At 38.1% G+C, this 21,237-nt stretch overlaps 1 protein-coding gene and 1 pseudogene across 1 annotated transcript; both read right to left on the reverse strand.

The window, feature by feature from the left end:
* Window positions 1-9,575: 9,575 nt before the first annotated feature.
* On the reverse strand, window positions 9,576-10,356 carry LOC114529556. Its single transcript, XM_028551370.1, has 2 exons — window positions 10,124-10,356; window positions 9,576-10,002 (listed from the first exon to the last, which is right to left on the reverse strand). Exons 1-2 carry the CDS (start codon window positions 10,354-10,356, stop codon window positions 9,576-9,578), a joined length of 660 nt encoding a protein of 219 aa, XP_028407171.1.
* Window positions 10,357-12,995: 2,639 nt separating this feature from the next.
* LOC114529557 lies at window positions 12,996-13,732 on the reverse strand (annotated as a pseudogene).
* Between the last annotated feature and the right edge of the window lie 7,505 nt (window positions 13,733-21,237).

Below are 21,237 nucleotides of genomic sequence, written 5' to 3' on the forward strand. Positions count from 1 at the left end.
TGCTATGGGGCGCTGGCAATCGGATGCATTTCGCAAATACATTAGAACTCCGAGTTTGAATTTTTCGTCTTGGTAATCGTGTGGAACTGACGGGGGCTGCCTTCTGTGTTTAGCAAGGCAAACGGCTAGCTATGCGCTATATTTTCGTTGTTGAAATGCATAATTGTGTCTATTGTTTAGCAGATGCAGGGGCTAGGCAAGAGACTGCATGATTAGTATATGATAGCTGTCAAGGTAACAATTGCCTAGAAGAGGTCGCTCCGTGTTCTAATGCAGGGGCTAGGTTCATGGTCGGCTTCAGCGCAATTGCGTCTTCCGCGGTACCATTAAGTTTAATACATGATCATGCAAACAAAGTACAGGGTAGTTACTCTACGATAGATTTGCAAGTATATATTGCATAACCTTTCCGGTTTGTCTTGCTCACAGGTATCTATGTTCTACGACTATTAAAGAGAGCCAGACCAAGCCCTTCGGATATTGTTCTTATTTACTGTTCAGTCATAAGATCTCAATTGGAATACGCCTCTCTAGTGTGGTCTGCACTTCCTAAATCTCTAGCAGAACTTGTTGAGTTGGTGCAGAAAAGAGTGTTAAGAATCGCGTACCCAAAATTATCTTATGAAGAAGCATTGCACGAGAGTAATATTAAATCATTAAGTACAAAAAGAGACAATGCCTGTGAGAGACTAATCAGGACACTGCAAGATCAAGATTCACCATAAAATTCTTTAACTCCAATGATTAAATCCGATAAATCTGACCGAACCCACTATGATTTTCGTAATATTTATCCAGAACTTTCTCCAATAATGTCTGAACGCTTTAAGAACTTTGTTACTATTAAATATAGTTAGTTATTTACCTAGTTAGGAATTTCAATGTATGTTCTTTTAAAACTTCATTACTACTTAATATAGGTTGTTATACATCTACTAATTTAGTCAGGAATTAAGATACGTTTTTGCATTTTTCCATGTAATTCAGTTTTTTAACTGCCATGTGGATTTTAATAAATTTAAACTATCTATCTATAAACTTCTCTATTGTTTGTAAAATTAAAGAAAAGAGGGAAATTGCCTAATATCCTGCCTGTATTTGCAGTCTTTTGTGGCAAGTCCTGGTATTTGTCTCGCGTGACAAATATTCTCTCAAGTATGTTATTACTATTATTATTATTATTAAAAATTGATTCACACACGGTAGCCCTTCAGCTAAAGCTAATTTTCAAGGGGCTGTTTATACTATCACAGGGTGTCTCAAAAAAAACGCAACCACTTAAATATGTAAGAATATTAATATTTTTTGGGTTTGCACCATAGTTCAGCTAAAATGCTTTTAGCAATTTAAAATGAAGGATTAAGAGCCATTTTCAATTCCCAGAGGTGCTTATCTATTGCGCTTTAGAGCTGTATGAATGGTTGCATTTTTTTGAGACACCCTTTATAATACATTAGTTAAGTAAAAAAAAATTAAACTAATATCTATAGAGAATATTTACAGTGTGACACCAATTGGTATAAAATTATAAGCTTGTACAATAATTTGTTAGAGCGATTCCAAAATAACTAGTCGACATGTATTTTGTAGCGGTACGTAGTGCACAACGATTGCATTGTCAGTAGACAATGTGATAATCCCCACGGGGATTTCACTGTGGAGTATTTAAGGCCTTCTTCAAGTGATCAGAGTCATTCGAAGGCATCTATCTCTAGCTACTTGGCTAAATTTAATTAAATTTTGTAATGGCGACGTTGGACGTGGAACGAGAACTCCTCGCTAGTGATAACGAAGCCAGTACTGTTCCGACTAATTTGGCTCAACCCGTCACACAACCGTCGGGATCCGCTTCGCAGTCTACACTAAACATGGCTAACAACGAACAAGTATTCCATCATCTTGCCCAAATCTTGGACAACAAACTAGACCAAAAGCTCGCGAATTTTAAAAGAAGGTTCGACGAAAGGGAAGACCTTCACGCCTCTCAGTTTAAAAAATTGAAGACGGAATCGAAAGCTTCAAGCTCATTCAAATTCAAAGGCTACAAAATTCAATACAAATTCAATGTGGCCTCTTCAGACAGCCTTGCTACGGTCTCAAAGTGTTTATTAAACGGAGATTTATCGAAGGTTAATGCTCAGCTAGAGAAGCAGAGAATTGCCATCGAGAAAAGAAATAAGCTCATTTGATTCGGCTGGACAGCAGTAGATGAATATCAATCGGACGACTTGGCCGAAAACTCAGAGGACAAGAAAAAAACTATGTGCTGCTGAACGCAGAGCTTTGACGAAAATAAAACTGGAAAAGCAGTCGAAAAAATCTACTAATATGAGAAGAGATACTCTGCAGCAGCTATCGTCCTTTCAGTCCACTTTGTCGCAACCGGCACAACCATTCTGCGGTATCCAGCCCTTTCGTCCGTCCTTTCGTGGCAACCGACAACCCTAACCAACCGACAAATGCTTCAGCTGTGGGCAATACAGCTACTGGGCAAGCTCCCATATTTGTGTCAACAGGCAGCGAAACGAACGTCGGCACGTCGTTTCCGTCCCTCAACACTGACTTTCTTATGGAAAAACGACAAAAAGCAGCAACTGCAAGATTGAGTGCAGATAAGTATACTAATTTTTTGAATGACAATAATGACGATTCGCCTGAACAGGCCTTTGATCCTGTTCAGGAATATTTAGAGGGTTTAATGTGTGTAAAAGTTAAAGAGCGACTGAGCTCGCATGTACACTTTTGGAAGGCTATCGGGGCCTCCCAGTTTATCATTGATACGATTTCTCCTGGGTATATAATCCCTTTTCTGAAAACACCCCTAGAGCATGCTTTAGTCTGCATTGGAACACAAGTCTGCATTGGAACACAAAGACTTTGTTGACAGTGCAATCACCGATCTATTATCGGCAGGTTCTGTTATAGAATGCCCTTCAGCGCCAACAGTTGTTAATCCCTTGTCTGTGGCTGTTCAGTCAAGTGGTAAAAAGAGGCTTATTTTGGATCTCAGATATCCAAACAGCTTCCTAAAGAAATTCAAGGTTAATTTTGAAGGGATTCAGGAAATGTTGACGATATTAACAGACAGCCAACAGAAATTTCTCTTTTCTTTTGATATTAAGTCAGGTTATCACCACATAGACATCTTTCCGAGTGATCAGCAGTTTTTGGGGTTTTCATGGACATATAAAGGGGCAGTTAAATATTTCATATTTACTGTCTTGCCATTCGGTTTAGCCACGGGGCCGTACATCTTTACTAAGATAATGAGACCCTTAGTCAGCAGTGTGGATTATAACGGTCAGCCATCCGCCATTTGCCGAACAAAAACAACAAATGGCCGATCAACGTTATTCTGGTCGGACATTTTGACCAATCAAATATATACAAAGATTTCATTACTAAGATTTCGTCACTTGATTACCAGTTTAAGAAAACATAAGCCTACGAAGAAGGTCGAAGAGATAAATATTTGGAAGAAAAAAATCGTCTTAAGAAAACTGGTAATTTCTATTTCTGTTTTAGTTCTTTTACTGCTCGATCTGCCACAATTCAATAATTTGTTGTTGTAAAGATCGCCATTTTGAATATTTAATTATGGAACCCAGCCTACTTTCAGATCTCGCGCCATCCTTTCGCACGTGTAGAAACACATGCTTAAATCTGAAACACATGCAAATCATGCAAAGTTCAAAGTTTAACTTCAAATATAAAATAAAATATTGCACTTTTGCCAATGTTTATGTACTAGATACTAAATTAGCGCTTTAAAAATATGAAATATTCATATGGCGTCCAAGCGATCAATCAACGTTTCGGCTGGCGGTTCAGGCAATCAGGCTAAGAAACCAAAGAGGAAGGTGTCAGTTGCAACCTTTCAGAAGTGGCAAAAGCAGGAAGAGAGAGAACACAAAATGATTTCTTGGCTTCGCTGAGACAAACAACAAAGTGAGATCACAAGCCTTTGGTGCCAGGAATGCAGAACATTCAAAAACAACATACAGGGGATGAAGAACTTTTCGGCTGCATGGATCATCGGAATGGCTAACCAGAAGTTGTGTAATGTAATTGATCATGCGCAAGCTATCAATGTCCTTGCTACGTACCAAACAAGCTAGTCACAAATACTCCAATCACGTGGTACGCTCCGATTGCACGAAACATGTTATCGATAGAAAAACCGCTGCAGGAAAAGGTGTGCAAAAAGTTTGACATTTGCTATGTCCTTGCAAAAGAAAACCTGGCATTCCGCAAGTACCCCGCAATTCACCAACTAGAGAGTCGTCATGGGGTTGATTTAGTGCAGTCATACACCACGAAAGATTCTGCCAAATCATTTTCTCACTACATAGCAGAAAGCCAACGCACTACTTTCATTAACACACTGTCTACCATGCACTTTTACAGCTTTCTAATGGATGACACAACTGATGCTGGTAACGTTGAAGATGAACTCATCGTTATCATGGGCTTTCAAAAAGATGATGCAGTTTGTGAAGTGGGAACTTTCGCCAGGTATTTTAGCCTTGAAGTGCCAGCGAAAGCCGATGCAGACAAGCTGATTGGATGCCTCCAGCAAGCAGTGGGAGCTATTGGTCGATCGGCTCCCGGGGAAAGCAGTGTATTAAGCAAGACCAGCGTGTTGGAGACCAAACCAATCCTGGTCGGTGGTGGCACCGATGGAGCTTCAGTTAACGTCGCGAGTCAAAATGGAATGAGAGGCAAAATGCAGTGAGAAATCTCGTGGCTTTTCTGGACTTTGTGCTATGTTCATAAATTGGAGCTCGCCTGCAAAGATTCTTTAACAAGCAGCCTTTTCAAAAGCGTATCAGAAATGCTGCTTCGTTTGTACAGCCTTTACTCCAGGTCGCCCAAAAAACTCAAAGAGCTGACTGATCTTGTCAGTGACCTGAAGGAGGTGTTCGAGTTCCTGGATAGTGGAAATATGCCGCTTTGTTCCGAAGGTAGCCGCTGGATTTCGCACAAACGAGAAGCACTGCAGAGAATTATTGAACAGTACGGCGCATATATGTCTTACTTAATGACCTTGATAGAACATAAATCAATCAGTAGTGCAGATAGATCTCGATTGAAAGGGTTTCTTTCGAAGTGGCAGGAGGGGAAGATGCTCATAGGGTGCGCTTTGTACGTGGATATTCTAAAGGCGCCATCTATACTCAGCAAAGCACTGCAAGCAAAAAAGTTAGACATTGTGCTCCGAATCCGCTAAAGACGGTTATGTGAAAGACAATTTGCAGTCCTTACTATCTGTTTCCAAAAGCTTGCACGCATAAGTTTATCAGTTTATAATTCATTCTGTTGAGTAGTCTTCATTGTCTCAGTGTTGGAACTGTATTATTCCAAATCAGTATAATAAATTGGCAACAATTTGTGTGTTATTCTCCACTTGTTTTTCTTTATCGGTCGAATTAGACGGGCACAAACAAAGAGATGCCCGCCTCCTATATACTGTTGTTCTGGTGTTGTTGTGTCAGGCAGTTTAGCTATAAAATGCTTTATACTCATTCACAGCATGTTAGAGTATAAATGTATTTTGTAGCGGTACGTAGTGCACAACGATTGCAATGTCAGTAGACAATGTGATAATCCCCATGGGGATTTCACTGTGGAGCATTTAAGGCCTTCTCCAAGTGATCAGAGTCATTCGAAGGCATCAATCTCTAGCTACTTGGCTAAATTTAATTAAATTTTTGTATGCACTGCACGTTCCACACAGGTGTTTAGTTTTTTCTTTTCTAGATACTACAAGGTTCTCAACAGGATACTGCTGGAGCGCATGAAAGAGAGGGTGGACCCCAAAGCTCTGAGACCAGCAGGCAGGCTTCCAACGCAACAGATCATGCTCCGACCAGATAGCCAGCTTTTGAATCATCGTTGAGCAGTCGCTAGAGTGGAACTCGCCTCTGTACCTCAACTTCATTGACTACGTCAGCGTTCAACAGTGTGGACCGAGAGACCTTGAGGACGCTGCTGGGGCACTACGGAGCTCCCGAAAAGTTTGTCTCCCTAATTCGCTGCACCTACCAATATGGAGACTTAAAGGAACACTCCGGCCTTGAAACAAGTTGCCTTCATATGAAAGACCTTTATGAGTATACCCCGAAATGGTAATTTGTTCGCCTCAATTCTTTTTCCTTAGCGAGATATTTAACTTTGTTTTAACGATTTTCATGTCTGTTGCCACCGCCATGTTTGTTGAAATTGGGGGGGAATACCTTCCCATTTTGAGTGTTGTGACGTATGTGAGTGATAGAAACCAAACACCATTTATTTAAAGTACAGCGCTTTGCTCTTGCTAGTTTGTTCAGTGTGAAATATTTCTTCAAAATGCCTCATTGCATGGTTCCAGGTTGTACGAATAACTCACGGAATGCAACAGGAGTTAGCTATCATCGAATTCCGAGAGATTCGCGTTTGCGACAAGCATGGATGGCGAGAATTCGCCGAGTGAGTCCACGCAATATCGACCATTCATTTGTCTGTTTGGCTCATTTCACGCCTGATTGCTTCGAGGAAACATTAGCAAATCTGATACCCGTTTACCAGCGAAGATCGAGGTTAAAACCTAACTCAGTCCCTTCAATATTTCCCCATTCTAAGCCTGAAACACCACGAACAACAGGTCGAAAGAGGGAGCAAATACGCACTAAACAAGTTAAGCAAGAGGTATTAAAAGCGCTGGCCTTTATATAAAGATATAATTGGACTATAGAATATTGCACAACAACCCAAAACAATATTTTATCTATCGACCTCATTTAATATGTTACATCATTGTGAATTTACTGCGACAGGAATATCATCATATCTGTGAAAGAAAATTTAGCACTCTTGCAATTGTGTTAGTTGTGGAATTGTGTGTTTTAGCTAGTATTTCCTATTCCCAAGCACAATAACAAGCACTGTTTAACAAGTGTATATATAAAGTAATAAGTGGAAAACATTTTTTAAACCCTTGTGATCACCATCACAAATCACCAACTACCCATTTCTATTTTCTTGCGCGCAACAACTGGACTAAATTTATTTAACTACAGTAGCTTAATTAAAATTTTTTCCATAAACTAACACTTATTAGTAATATAAAATACAATGTACAGTTGTAATTTTCTTGTGGTAACCAATGTTACAATACATATTAAAGTGTCCATATTATACAATCTACTGTACATCTGGTATACATACATTTCATTAAATCATCACAATTTTTGTATATTATATGAATGGGTTAAACACATGTTAATATCTGTCATTGTGTGGAAAGCATGTTACTTTCTTTATTTGAAGTTGCTTAAAGACTGCCTGGAACAAGTTTCACCAGTCAGGGGGGAACAATGCCAAACTGAAAGCCCAGCACCTTTCCAAGGCAGTACAAGTATTCCAACAGCCAATGAAACAGTAATGGAGGAAGGTGGCCCATGTGAACTGTTGGTACACACAAGCCTGCCAGTAGTGAAAAGTTGTGATATTCAAACAGAGACTCCAATTCAACCAACATTTGCGACTGTTGCCACTCAAACCGATGCTCAAAATCAATCAATTTTGGAAAGTGTTGCCACTCAAACTACTAATGATTACCTACCTACTAATGTTACTGATGTTTCTACACATAAAGTTGCTGAAATTGTATCACCTCAGAAAAGCATATGTTCAGAATTAACATGTACCAGTACTGATATAGATTCTGACGATGACATGTATATGCCTGTATCTGCAGAAAGTCAAACTGAAACAGAGGATGAAACCGATGATGAACCGATTAAAAGTCCTGCCAGCCAAAAGAAATTTCTTGTTTTTGAAGAGAATCTTAATGAGCTTTTTCTAACGTGTTCCACCTGTTCCAAACCCACAGCTGAGGTCTCTAAAACACTTGTTGGCAGTATGGTGGTGGTTCACTCATTATGTATTTCTGGTCACCAAAGTAAATGGCAATCACAGCCAATGATTGGCTCAAAATTAGCTGCTGGCAATGTTTTGCTCTCTGGGTCCATTCTTTTTAGTGGTAATTCCTTTCAGAATATCAATTCTTTTGTCCAACGTTTAAATCTAGCATTTATTGGCAAGAGTGTCTTTTACAGCATCCAGAAGGAGTTTCTTATCCCTGTAGTTGATAAGGCTTGGAAAGACCACCAAGATAGCCTGATAAAGGAAGTGAAAAAATTACCCAAATTAGATATATGTGGAGATGGGAGGTGCGACAGCCCTGGGCATTGTGCAAAATATGGCACCTATACAGTTATGGATGAAAGTACAAACAAAGTGCTTGATTTTGAGGTAGTACAAGTAACTGAAGTCACATCATCCAATGCAATGGAAGCTGAAGGATGCAACTGGGTCCTCAAAATCCTGAAGAGTAAAGGTGTCAAAGTAAGATGTTTGACAACAGATAGGCATACAACTATCACAGCAGAAATGAGAAAGAAGCATTCTAGCATTGTACACCAATATGATGTCTGGCATATCTCAAAATGGGTTGTTAAAAAACTATCAAAGAAGAGTAAGAAGACAGAGTTTCAGGAATTGTCAATATGGATCCAGTCTGTTTCTTCTCATTTTTGGTGGAGTGTAGCAACATGTGATGGTAACTATGACATTCTAGTTGAGAAATGGACGTCAATTGTCAATCACATTGCAAATAAGCACTCATGGAGAGGTGCAAAACATTTTAAAAAATGTGCTCACCACAAACTGTCTAGAAGAGAGATTAAGGAGAAGGTTTGGCTAAAACCTGGCACTGCAGCTCATGTAGCCCTTGAGGAGGTGGTTTTCAACAAAAAGTTGCTGAAAGATCTCAAGTTGGTTACCGAGTTTCACCACACTGGAAGCCTTGAGGTATACCATTCCATGATGCTGAAGTACTGTCCTAAAAGACAGCACTTTGGGCATGATGGAATGATTGCTCGCACACAGCTTGCTGCCCTTGATAATAATCACAATTGTTCTAGAAAGCAAGCTGTGGTAAAGCAAGGATCATCTCAAGGCAGTCTTCGCCTCAATTTAGTTTTCCCCAAAGTCCGCAAAACATGGGTAGTCAAGCCAGTCATGGAGGAAAAAGAGTACAAGTATCTTGATGAACTAATGGAAAATGTCCTGGAATGTAGAAGACCAAAGAGGAAAACCTCAAAAGGAAAAAAATCACAAAAAAGTAAAAAATCAAAGAAAAATCAGAAATCAAAGAACATTGCAACCAAGGAAAAACCAGACAAAAAATGGCAGTTAAGGAACATATTAGCAGGTTTCAGCAAAAATAACTAAACTATCTGTATTACAGGAAAATGTATCCTTGCAACACATGCAATACTGGACTAATTACTTTGTTAAATACTAGATGATTTTACTTGTCAATTTGATGCCTGGTTGCTTTAATGTTGCACAATTTTCCCTGTGTAATGCCAGATGATTTTACTTGTCAATGAAATGCCTGGTTTGCATCCTACTTTGAGCCAGTTACTTGAACTTGGTCAAATGTTGGACAATTTATTCTGTCTAATACCAGATGGTCTTACTTATCAATGAAATGCCTTATTGGATTAATTTCAAAGACTTACAACTATTCATTCCTCTTCATCAGATGGTGGTGTAAAACCAACAAAGGAATGTTCATCCTCTGGTCCAGGTGGCGGGAAATGGGCTCGAATGCAACTTACACCACAAGATGGCAGCACTACCCTCACATGCCTACCAAGAACCCCCCAACTTAGTCGTGCCAGTTGCCGATAAGCAACATGTCTATATCTTTGATGCTCAGGGCCTTCAAATGGATTTTCATACTGCTGCTTGTACTGATACCATGCTGTCCTGAGTACCCAGTGATTTAAACAGACAGCAGCAAATGCTGGATTGTCTGTTATACATGTCAGGGGCTGTTTTAATTTCTCAAAAGTTACAGCTTCTTCATTGAGACTTAACATTTCAGGAATTTCCTGACAGCAAACACTTTCCTCAGCTCTATCCATGATTTGACAATGACCACATTTACACCTTACATAAGAAGGTAAATAAATTTATTTAGTCTATATTTACCGTTTGAGAAAAATTAAAATTCCGCTCTAGAAAAATACAACACGTTATATTGAACAAATCGAAACATGATTAAACTTACCGTTCTAAATCATTTAGGCGATTCTCGCCATTTGAAGAATCGGATTCTTCCTGGTCATCGCTCTCGTTCTCATCGCTGTTTTCCTCCGAACTTGGCAGATTTCTCGTTGGTTCGAATAAATATGGCTGAAGCGAATACTCTGCCTCGTCATCTTCAATCTTAATATCAGGCTGTTCACAAGATGCAAAATCTGCATCAGCGTCGGAAGAGCTACTAGAACTTGATTGTGACATCGTCGTAAAAGTTAAAAATCGAAATTGGAAAAATTTGGGAAAATATTAGTCGACAACTGTTCTGGTTATATTTCAATAGTTTTCTATCACTCACTGACGTCACAGTTCTCAAGATTTTGCTATTTTGCACCCCCCCCCAGTTTCAACAAACATGGCGGCGGCAACAGACACGAAAATCCCTAAAACAAAGTTAAATATCTCGCTAAAGAAAAAGAATTGAGGCAAACGAATTACCATTTCGGGGTATACTCATAAAGGTCTTTCATATGAAGGCGACTTGTTTCAAGGCCGGAGTGTAAAGGTAATATGCAAAAAAGCATTAATATGCATTTTTGCAGAATCCAGCAACACTAGTACCATTAAAACTGTCAAATTACTTGGGGTTAAACTAAGTAGTAAACTTACATGGAATGCTCATATCGAAGGAGTCATCAAGAAAGCCAATAAGGGATTATACTTTTTGGTTCTGTTAAAGAGGGCTAAGGTACTAATTGCAGATTTGGTATTATTTTATACATCCTGTGTTCGATCAGTCATAGACTATGTTGTACCAGCCTTCTATCATGCCCTTCCGAGATATTTAAAGAATGACCTCGTACATTTGGAAAAAAGAGAGATAGCAATTATCAAGCCAGGAGTGGATTATTATGGTGGCCCACAAGGGTCACCAAACATTCTTTTGAAGTGGCTAAATTTTTCTACGTACAAACTCCTTTTTTGGGAAACTATAAACTTTCGAAATTATAAACAAAACTATAAACTTTCTTTCTTTTGAAGCTCACTTTCTTTCGAAGCGAACTTTCTTTGAAACAACTGAACTTTCTTTGGAAGCGACCAAACTTTCTTTTGCTATGACCTAACTTTCTTTTTCTACAACCAAACTTTCTTTGCTAACTCATTATATTATATTCATGCAATACTTACTAGCATCGGAATATCGTCGGAACAACTCGGTAACTATCGTGCAACAATAACAATCATGATAACAATGAATGATGATTTTCCTGCCACTGTGTAGACTCAACCAATCAGCATGCTTGTATAATGACATGCATGTTTTTTGTGAATTTTTAAGCTAAGTTTCAACCTTCAACGTGACGATGGAAGTTGAAATGTACATTTTTTTCCTTGTTACTATTTTTTTTGTCATTTGTCCTTCTAAAATGATAGGATTTTTAACAGAAAAAGCAGTTATATTTTAATTTAAGCTGTATTTTACTGCAGTGGCATAGCCAGCTTGACGATTTTGTCCTGCTATGTAAATTTTATGTTATTATAATTATATGAGTCTTTATAAATTTATTGTTTTCACAGTCAATGAACACCAAAATATTAGCATAGTGGGACAAATCATCAGGATGGCTACGCTAATGTTTCACTGTATTTCACAACTAATGTTTCAGAACTTAGCAAAAAAAAACAAAGAACTGGTTTTTTTGTCTCTGCAGGTTATTGTGAATGGTGCAAGTTTTGTGTTGAGAAGAGTTGAAAACCCATAGAGAAAGTTAGTTTTTTTACATTCATCTTTATTGCTTGTAATATTACAGAGATATCTATAGCGGATTTACTAAAGTGGATGTCAGGAACTAAGACCCTCCAGTTTTGGGATTTTCAAAGAAGAAGACTTTAGTTATTGGTACATGATTGTAAAGAAGGGTGCCGTTGCCGTCCAACTGTGTCAACTTGCGACCTGTTACTTAAGGTACCGGTTCACATTACCAACAAAGAAGACATGAAAATTATGATGACCTCTGCGCTCAAAGAATTGTGTGGCTTTGGTTTCATATAAATCTACTTTGTTTCAGTGATTTCACTACATACATATCACACATGTACAGTACTTTTTAAAAGTAGCGAGTTTAAGATGCACCAAAATCTACGAGCGGACGTGACATGAAAACAGCTGCTTGACTTCGGGGGCGTAACTAGAGCATTAATTGGGGGGGCGGGTTCAAGTAGCCTTTAAATGCGAATAGCGCGATGTTTTAGAGACAGAGCGTTGAAGCCACACCTTAGAAACGTAATCGCACAATTGTTGAAATTAACGCGACAATTGAATTCGCAGTATTCTGTTCTGCCCGAGGGATTTCTTTTGTACGCATACATGTTTTCAAAAGAAATCCGTCAAGCAGAGCAGAATATATGAGTATTCACCCGAACAATGTTGTATTCACCCCCCAATTCAATTAACGCTCCAGTTACGCCCATGCTAATAGTGTTGGGAAACTAGTTTTAATTTGCTTTTTATATGGCTCTGACTTTGTCTACTAAGGGCAGTATTACTTCACGTTTGCATCGTAGATTTGGCACATCATGTTAAATGTTCACATTTTTATCGCCAATGTTAAATTAATATTGTTTTAAATGTTACAACTTGTTGTAGCGTTCTAGGTTTTAATAGAGTACATGGCCCTACCTGGGTCTTGGTCACCAGTTGCCCTAATCTCTTATTGTTTGTAAAGAACTTCGAGCAATGCTTTGTCTGTGTGCTTTGTCTATGGTGTTATATAAAGTTTATGTAATACATACTATATGTGTGCTATAGCAATAAAGTAGCATTCAATATTAAGGCTAATTATACAGGAAAATGTAATGTTAAAATCTCCCATTCAGCATTTTCAAACAGGTATAACTGTATTTTACTGCAAAGGGTTACCAACAGCTATTAAATACTCAAATAGATCATGTGCTTCTACATGATTCGCTGGATAAGGTAAAGCTCCATTGTCCATAACATAGTGGAAGTATTCTTGAAAAATATTCATCTCACCATCAATAACCTGAATTTGTACATGGTTTTGCACTGCCGCTATTTGCTCATTTGTAACAGGGACTTTACAGTCTGCACCCCTGAACACTGAGGCAGAAAAAACAAAACATCAGGAAAACCTGGAACAGTACCACACTTTGACCATCGTATTTGATGTGTGTTCCAGTGATTCTTGACTTTATCCAGGTCATCTTGTAAAAGAGACTCAAAACAAAACCAAAGACATTCAAGGTGAAATTAACTGCCAATATCAAGTACTTCAGTTGCTGCCATTTCTTTAAAAAAATCAATTAAAAAATCAATCCACCATGAAAATCTTCCCCTTCGATAAAAGGACCACCAAGCTTCTATACGTTGGTTACTTGGAGATGTCCCATATTTGTGGGATTTGGACCCTGAAAATTCATCACTTCCATGCTGACGAAAATATGCTTGGATTGCAGCCATTATCCCATTTTCTGTCCCACAATCAGTTCGGAGTAGCATGGGACAGCCAGAATGTTCTCTGACACACTCCAAAAAAAATTGCTGGCACTTCTGGTTTATTGTTTGACCTTGAAAGCTCCAACCACAATATTTTTCTCCTGTACCCATCAATAGCTCCATGTATGGGGAACCCATATGGTTTCAATTTATCATAACTTATATAATATGAAAGAGTGTTAAATGCCTGTTTACAGTTGTAATTTTTGCTGCGAATTGGGTGCGATTTTCTTTTTTTGGTGGATGTGAAGAAGCAGTTACGAGTAGCTATTTGTAGCTACTAGTAGGTATTTATATACTACATGTAATGACATACTACAGCGCGAGAGTTTTGGAGAGAGTTTTTGTTTAAGAGTTTGATTTCATCAAACACCTCACTGTTGGGCTACCTATGATGTAATTAGCATCTTACAGTGAGCTAGCTAACAACAATACCTATAGAACATTGAATATTTGTTCCATTACTTGTTTATTTTTTCTATACAGACTATCTTGCCCTTGGTAAATTAAAATTAATTTCAATAAGATTGCAGGAATAAAGTAATATGTTTACCATCAGCGTGCCAGCAGAATGACTTTATTTTCATAACCACATTGGAAATATTGCTCAATCAAGTCTTTCTGTTCTTTTTCCTCTGCCATTTTGAATGTAAAAAATAAAGAATCGGGTGCCTCCGGTCCGTCAGGAAACTTTAACTTCCGTTGTGATATTTTTTTGCGTTGTGATATTTTTTGTTTGCGTTGTGACATATTTTGTTTGCGTTGGGATATTTTTTGTTTGCGTTGTGATATTTTTTTTGTGTTGTGAGACTTTTATTTGTGTTTTTATTCATTTTAAGTATCATTCCTTTTTATTTTTTGTTGAGCCTTCTGGGCCACCGTATCTGTAGGATCACTGAGAGCAAACACTTTACAATGATCAGCGCACATACTGTTTTCACCTTGGCAACTTACTCTATAGTCAGTTTTCAGGTACTGCTTTGCTTTATCAAGTCTCTTCACTATCACTGCGCCCATGCCTTGCTAGTGCCAGCGTGTTCCAGCTGTTCTACGATAGATTGTAATGTTTGACAGGCGGTTGTACCCTCGGCTGCAGTGTTATCAAGACCTTGTAAGGACTTTCTCTGCAATGCTTCTCTGACTTCTAGTATGCGGAAAAGTGTTGACCTGCTGAGCGGCTCATCAAAATGCTCATCTTTACAGAATTTTAAATATTGCGCAACCATCGTTGTTGATCTTGTTACGGTACGAACAACATTAGGCATTGATACACTCTCACCACTGTCAAGCTTCAGTGTCCTTGTACCAAATGCAGCATCTTGATGATAATATGGACGATTGACAAAGTCGACAAATGATCCACCTTCCACATATTTAAACTTATCCAATGACGCATCGGTTTGCTTACGCTTTCGCCAGGATCTATCATTCTTGCGTGAGCACGGGCCCTTCGAATCTGCCATTGAGTAAGTTTGGAATACAGCTCATGAAGTTTCTGCAGAGCCTTAATTGAAAATTCATGGGCATACAGACTAAGAATTTGCATCCTAAGATTTCTCGTTGAAGCTTCCATGGAATAAGCTTCCATTAAGCTAATGAGTTCTTTAGAGACAGCTGGTTCTGGTGAGTACAAGGACTGACAAAAGTTTTTCACTGTTGTTAGGAGCAATTACATTGCAAATGAGTGAACATGCTTTTGATGCTTTTTCTTGAAGCTCTTCTCTTTCACTGGTTGAAATTGTATCCAGATTCTTTGGTGGCTAAGCATTGATGGTCTATGCAGACGAGCCGCCTCAGATAAGCACTTCATAGCTTCGTTGTATTTATCAACCACCTCTGAAGAGCGCGCGGCTTCTTCGTCCGAGCTATCACTTCCAGGCCTACTCCAACATCCGGGAGTCCAAACTGGTAAGGTTTCCTCAGAATCGGACGTTTCAAAACATGGACTACATAAAAGAATGTCAGCAATATCGTTCTTGCATATTTCATCATCCGGCCTGGAAATACATAAAATTGTAAGTTACACACATGCAGGAAATAGTCGTGTGGATATTCATGATTAATATACATGCAATATTGTTTATAAGAAACGTTTTCCAATTAAAGCGTGCAAGTGTTACCTTTCTGACGTCCCTGGATTGCATTCGTCCTCATTCAATTCTGTTATAGTTTTTGAATGCTCACTCACAATTTCAGCTGATCATACCCAGTTAGCCTCTCGACAAATTGTTTCATGGTACACCTTGATACATTGTGTACATATTGCTGAAATATTTAACAACAAATATTTGACATGGCTAATTGTGTCAGGATATATTTTATTCGGCAAAAATCAAGTCTTAGGCGACAAATAGGCGACTTTGCACTGAGAAGTCAAGTGACCTAAATATTCTTTAAATAGTAAGTATAGATTTAAAACACAATGGAACATATACTATGTAGAAATTGTTTAAAATTTGAATTTTTTGGCTTTCTGCAGCATGAATCTTAAAAAACGACAATATTGTGACTGGTCATGTGACTAAAAAAAGTTTATGCACGTAAGAGATGTTCTTCAAACCCAATATTTTTCATTGAAACCTCTGGAAATATGTAAGCAAACGGTTTAAACTGTTCATTTTAATCTATAAAAACAATGGTGGTCAACCACATTCATCCAACATGGCAGCAAAATCAAAAGTTGAATTTTTGTGCAAAAAATGTTATCACTTTTCGAAATAAAAAATATTCTCCAAGTTTCTATACATGCTGTTATAGAAACAAGTGTGGAAGTTTCAGAGAACAAGAAATAATCATTGGGTAATGTAAATTATCCGTAAACAAATGAAAAGAAATACTCACGAGATCCAATATGAACTAAAACGCGTACATTTGAGACAATCTTCAGCAATCGTGATGTTTACTACATCTCTACCCCTGCACCAACGCAACGGTCCATGGTGAACGGGATACTGGCAGGAACGGAGAGGTCTATAATATTTTCCTACATTGTCCCGAAGTCTTAGGCAAACTGTCATGCTTTGTATTTGATCCTGCCTGAGATTAAAATGGCCCGCTCGACAAGAAGAAGTTTGTATTCTGCAGCAATATTCAATCTTGACAGATGAAAGCTTTTGAGGTGCATTTGTATGTCTCGATTGCATTCAAGGATGCTAACAATATCTGTGTCTCCTCAACTTTCTCCACACGAGAAGTGCCCAAAACCTGACAAAGAACAACTTTTTTCCATTCTGATCACCTAGTTCTTTCTGAATCGCGTCTAATACCTTCGCTTTTGAATACAGTCTTACGGACCACAAAGATAAACTATTGAATCATGCAACAATTATATAGTCTTAATATACTTATTTTTATAAGCCTATAAATAGCATTCTATATATAATTATATAAATATATCGCGTGGACTCTCTTGGAAGCCCATTGGAGTTCCGGTCAACGGGTCAAACCTCATTTCTAAAGTAAAATAACAGTGGACAAGCTTGTGGGCCACTTGCTAACTAAAAACATTCCATTACAAAGAGTTACTACATATTATTTCAGGATGGCAAGCAATTACAAGAGTACACATTACATTCGGTAAAACGTATGCAGGTAAACAAAGGAGCTAAAAATAGCACTTATACAGTGCTTTATTTCTGCCGAGTGTCTTGTTTGCAGACAAATTTTTCTACAGATATCGCAATGTTAATACTCGTATTTCTCGATTATATACTTCTGTTGGCTCGCATAGGTGCCACTTTTGAGAAATTGTGTTTCAAATTTCAGCAATTTTCAGTAATCGTTCCCCATATTTAAACCTGTGGCTGTACGGATTTGTCAACAACATGTAAAACTTAAGGAAATTCCCGAAATATCTTACGAAATTGAACGAAAAGATACTAGTTCAACCCCTAATTGAAAAATAACATTTCCTGTTTACGATTTTTTGGAATAAAATTCCACTGTATTTGGGCCAAATATTGCTTCGTTTTGCTTGCAAAAGGACGCGCTCGTGCGCAAATCTAAAAATGTGTCAAAATTCAGCAAAAATAAGGAATACAAAATTCTAAGAATGGTTTTGTAGTTGCTAACTAAAGTGTTCTTTAAGGTAAAAATATGAAAGCAAATTATTTTCAACCTAGTTATCAGCGTGCGGTTTTAGAGAGATAACCTCTATTTTAAATATGAAATATTTTAAATATGTGTTAAATGTAGCTTTATTTTCTATTTACATGAGGTAGGAGATCTTCACAAGATTTGACTAAAGTTCACTAATGTTCTTTTCTTTCTCTGTTCTTCTCTTCTTCAAATATTCGTTGTTGCTGTCCCTGTCTTTGGTCATTGGCTTTGTTTACTTAAGGGCAGTGACGTACTAGTCAAGTTGGTCTTTTACTTAATTGATCACTGTTAAAACTAGTTCACAACTTAAAATATTTATCATTAACTTAACGTACGATTATCAAATCATTACTTCGTGAACCGTATCTCAACAAGCTTTGAGTGACGTAAGGCTTAAATTGCTTAACCGAGCCAAAAATAAAAAGAAATGATTGACATAAACTAGTATCTGCCTAGAACTTATGTTCTTGAGTCGTGACACTTGTACTTTGTACGACAATACTATTGTTTCGGAGGAAATCCCATGGGCTGTCAACCTCATGACAGGAAAAGTAATTTTGTGATTCCGAAGGGTTATAATAATATTTACTTTACACATCATTTTATGTGACATGTTCCCAAGTAATTTCCTCATCTATATTGACCCTCTACTTATTAACAATGCTAAATTACATTATATATGTGCAATTTGTAACAATCCTCCTCACCTAGAATAAGCTGTCCTCAGCTTCGAGTGAAGATAAGAACTTAAGTTAACTAAATAAGGGTATATACAAATGTGCACCTAATATGTCTACAAATTCCCAACTATCTTAACTTTTTTGAGCTCGCATGGCTATCACGGGCATATTACCAAATGCCTAATAACTGAGACCATACACATAGTATGTGTTGTTAATCTACCACAAACTACATAATTGATTATACAAGATATCATGATCTAATATAATTTTGTACTTATGCCTATGTGTACCTCAGGGGTAATCTACAATTAAACATATTCCGTTTACTAAGCGTAGCATAATATAGACGAAAACACACACATAGGCACCCACAATCTACACATTTCTCCTGTATAGTCATGTCCTGTAACTCAGATTGATCGTCATTTATCTCAATGTCAATGTTAGCTTGGTCGGCATCAGATGATCTGTCAGGTTTTTTAAAAAGTTTCGTTGGTTACGTATGTACTGATAGAGACAGAATACTATCGAAAGTACGAGCGCACCCCAGAGTAGGGATGTTATATATTGATTGCATGAAGTACTTTGTGGAGATCAAGGACATACGCAGGCGCAGAAAGGGGCTTGAGGGGAACGTCCATTTTGTAAATTTTTTGTTATGAAACTACTAAACTATACATATATTCTGGTCTTATTTTACATTACTCACTTCTCGGATACACAAGAGATACACTACAAATTGGTGACGAGGATTAAAATTACATGGCTCAACAAAATAATACGGTCTTCAGCGTTTTAGAACCGTTCGATGGCGTGGATTTTATAGATTACGGTGAGCGATTGAATGCATATTTTTTGCAAATAATATTGGCCAGGTCGCCACTGATGCAAATGAAGATGCAAGACAAGCTGCAGACAAAAGGAAAGTTGCCGTAACCATCTCCGTCATCGGGAAAGTACATACAGTACACTGAAAGATCTATGCCTTCCTGATTTACCAGCCGAAAAGTCGTACGAAGAAATTATCACAATACTCAAGGGGTTTTATAAACCGAAAGTACTCGAAGTGCGGAGACGTATCGATTTCATCAGGCTAAACAAACGGAAAATGAGAGTGTAGCGGAATATGCAAACAAACTGAAACGTTTAGCTATTCATTGTAATTTTGGCACCTACCTTACCAGGGCACTTCGAGATCAATTTGTGGGAGGAGTTCGCAGTCAAAGTACAAGGAAGAAACTTCTTTCAGAAGACAGGACCTTTGATCAGGCAGTAAAGGTTGCTCAAGCAGATGAGCTAGCAGAGAAAGAATCTAAGCAATCTAAATGCGGAAAGAGCTGATACCCAACAAGTTCATGGTATAAAACAAAAAGAAAAATTCATTTAAGGGCAACGGTGAAAAAACTCTGGAGCAAGGCAAAACTTGTTTCAGATGTGGATCTTCACAGCATTTGGCTGACAAGTGCAGCCATACCTATACAACATGTAACTATTGTAAAAAAACAGGACACCTAGCAAAAGTATGCTTCAAGAAAAAGAGGGTGGATGCCAAAACACATAATGTGGTAGCTACACCCACAGAGGAATCAGGGGAAAGCGACAGTGATTTAGATTTGTTAATGGTACACCAATGACTATATTTATGCAGAATGTAAATTCTGTGGGCCAGAAATTCGAAGTTTCGTCACAATACAAATTGGGAGGTGGATATTAATGGTCAAGAGGTCTGTATGGAAATTGACACTGGAAGTTCAGTAACATTGTTAAATTCTAAAGATTTTGAAAGAATCGGTGGTAAAACCCATGTGTTGAAACCAGCCTCGGTGGTACTTAAAACTTATACAGGAAATGAAATAAAGTGTTATGGGGAAGAAAATATGAATGTCAAATTGGGAGATCAAGTTAGCAGTATAAAAATTCGAGTCGTGGAAGGACCATCCTTACTGGGGCGTGATATTATGACCAAGTTTAGATTACCATGGCATAACATTTTTAGTGTTCTTCCTACCACCGCAGAGGATATCATGCAACGGTACCCGGAACTATTTGATGAAAGTGAAGTAGGCAAACTGAAAGGGGTGCAAGTATCGTAAGAGTTAAAGATGACAACCCAGTGTTTATGAAGCCTCGAGTCGTACCTTTTGCAATTCGGGGAAAATATGAAGAGGCTTTAGAGAAACTAGTCCAGGATGATATTATTGAAAGGGTAGAACACTCAGAGTGGGCTTCACCAACAGTTCCCGTGATAAAGCCTGATGGAAAGGTAAGGATCTGTGGAGATTATTCAGGTACAATTAACCAGGCAGCTACATTAGAACAATATCCAGTACCTACGTTTGAAGAGTTATTAAGTAACCTTTCAGGGGGAAAGAAATTTACGAAACTCGATCTCTCCCAGGCTTACCATCAATTAGAACTTAACCCTGAGAGTAGGAAATACACAACAATAAATACACATCATGGTTTATACCAGTACAAACGCTTAGTTTATGGAGTAAACAGCGCTGTGTCCATTTTCCAAAGGTCTCCAATGTACTCAAAGGTCTTCCAGGATGTTGTGTTCGGATTGATGATATTTTGGTTACTGGTGAAACCGATGAGATCCATTTAGCGAACTTGCATAGAGTTCTGCAAAGATTACTAGAAAGCGGACTTAAACTTAAGCGTGAGAAATTCCATTTCATGCTTGGTGAAGTAATTTATTTGGGAATGTCAATCTCTGAAGCAGGTATTTCACCGACAGAGGAAAAGGTGCAAGCCATCAAGGACGCAGCACCCCCTGAGAATGTTTCTGAATTACAGTCGTTTATTGGTACAGCTAATTTCCTGCGTAAGTTTGTCGGTGGA

This window comes from Dendronephthya gigantea, unplaced genomic scaffold, assembly GCF_004324835.1.
Source record: "Dendronephthya gigantea isolate DGI-Jeju-01 unplaced genomic scaffold, DenGig_1.0 000057F, whole genome shotgun sequence".
In the NCBI taxonomy this organism is placed as follows: Eukaryota; Metazoa; Cnidaria; class Anthozoa; order Malacalcyonacea; family Nephtheidae; genus Dendronephthya; species Dendronephthya gigantea.

What these genes read in the sequence shown, in the direction of transcription:
- LOC114529556 (XM_028551370.1), bottom strand. Translation starts at nt 10,356, where the DNA reads ATGTCACAATCAAGTTCTAGTAGCTCTTCCGACGCTGATGCAGATTTT. An exon ending in CGCCTAAATGATTTAGAACG is followed by an intron (nt 10,003 to 10,123) that starts GTAAGTTTAATC and finishes TTCTTATGTAAG; the next exon opens with GTGTAAATGTGGTCATTGTC.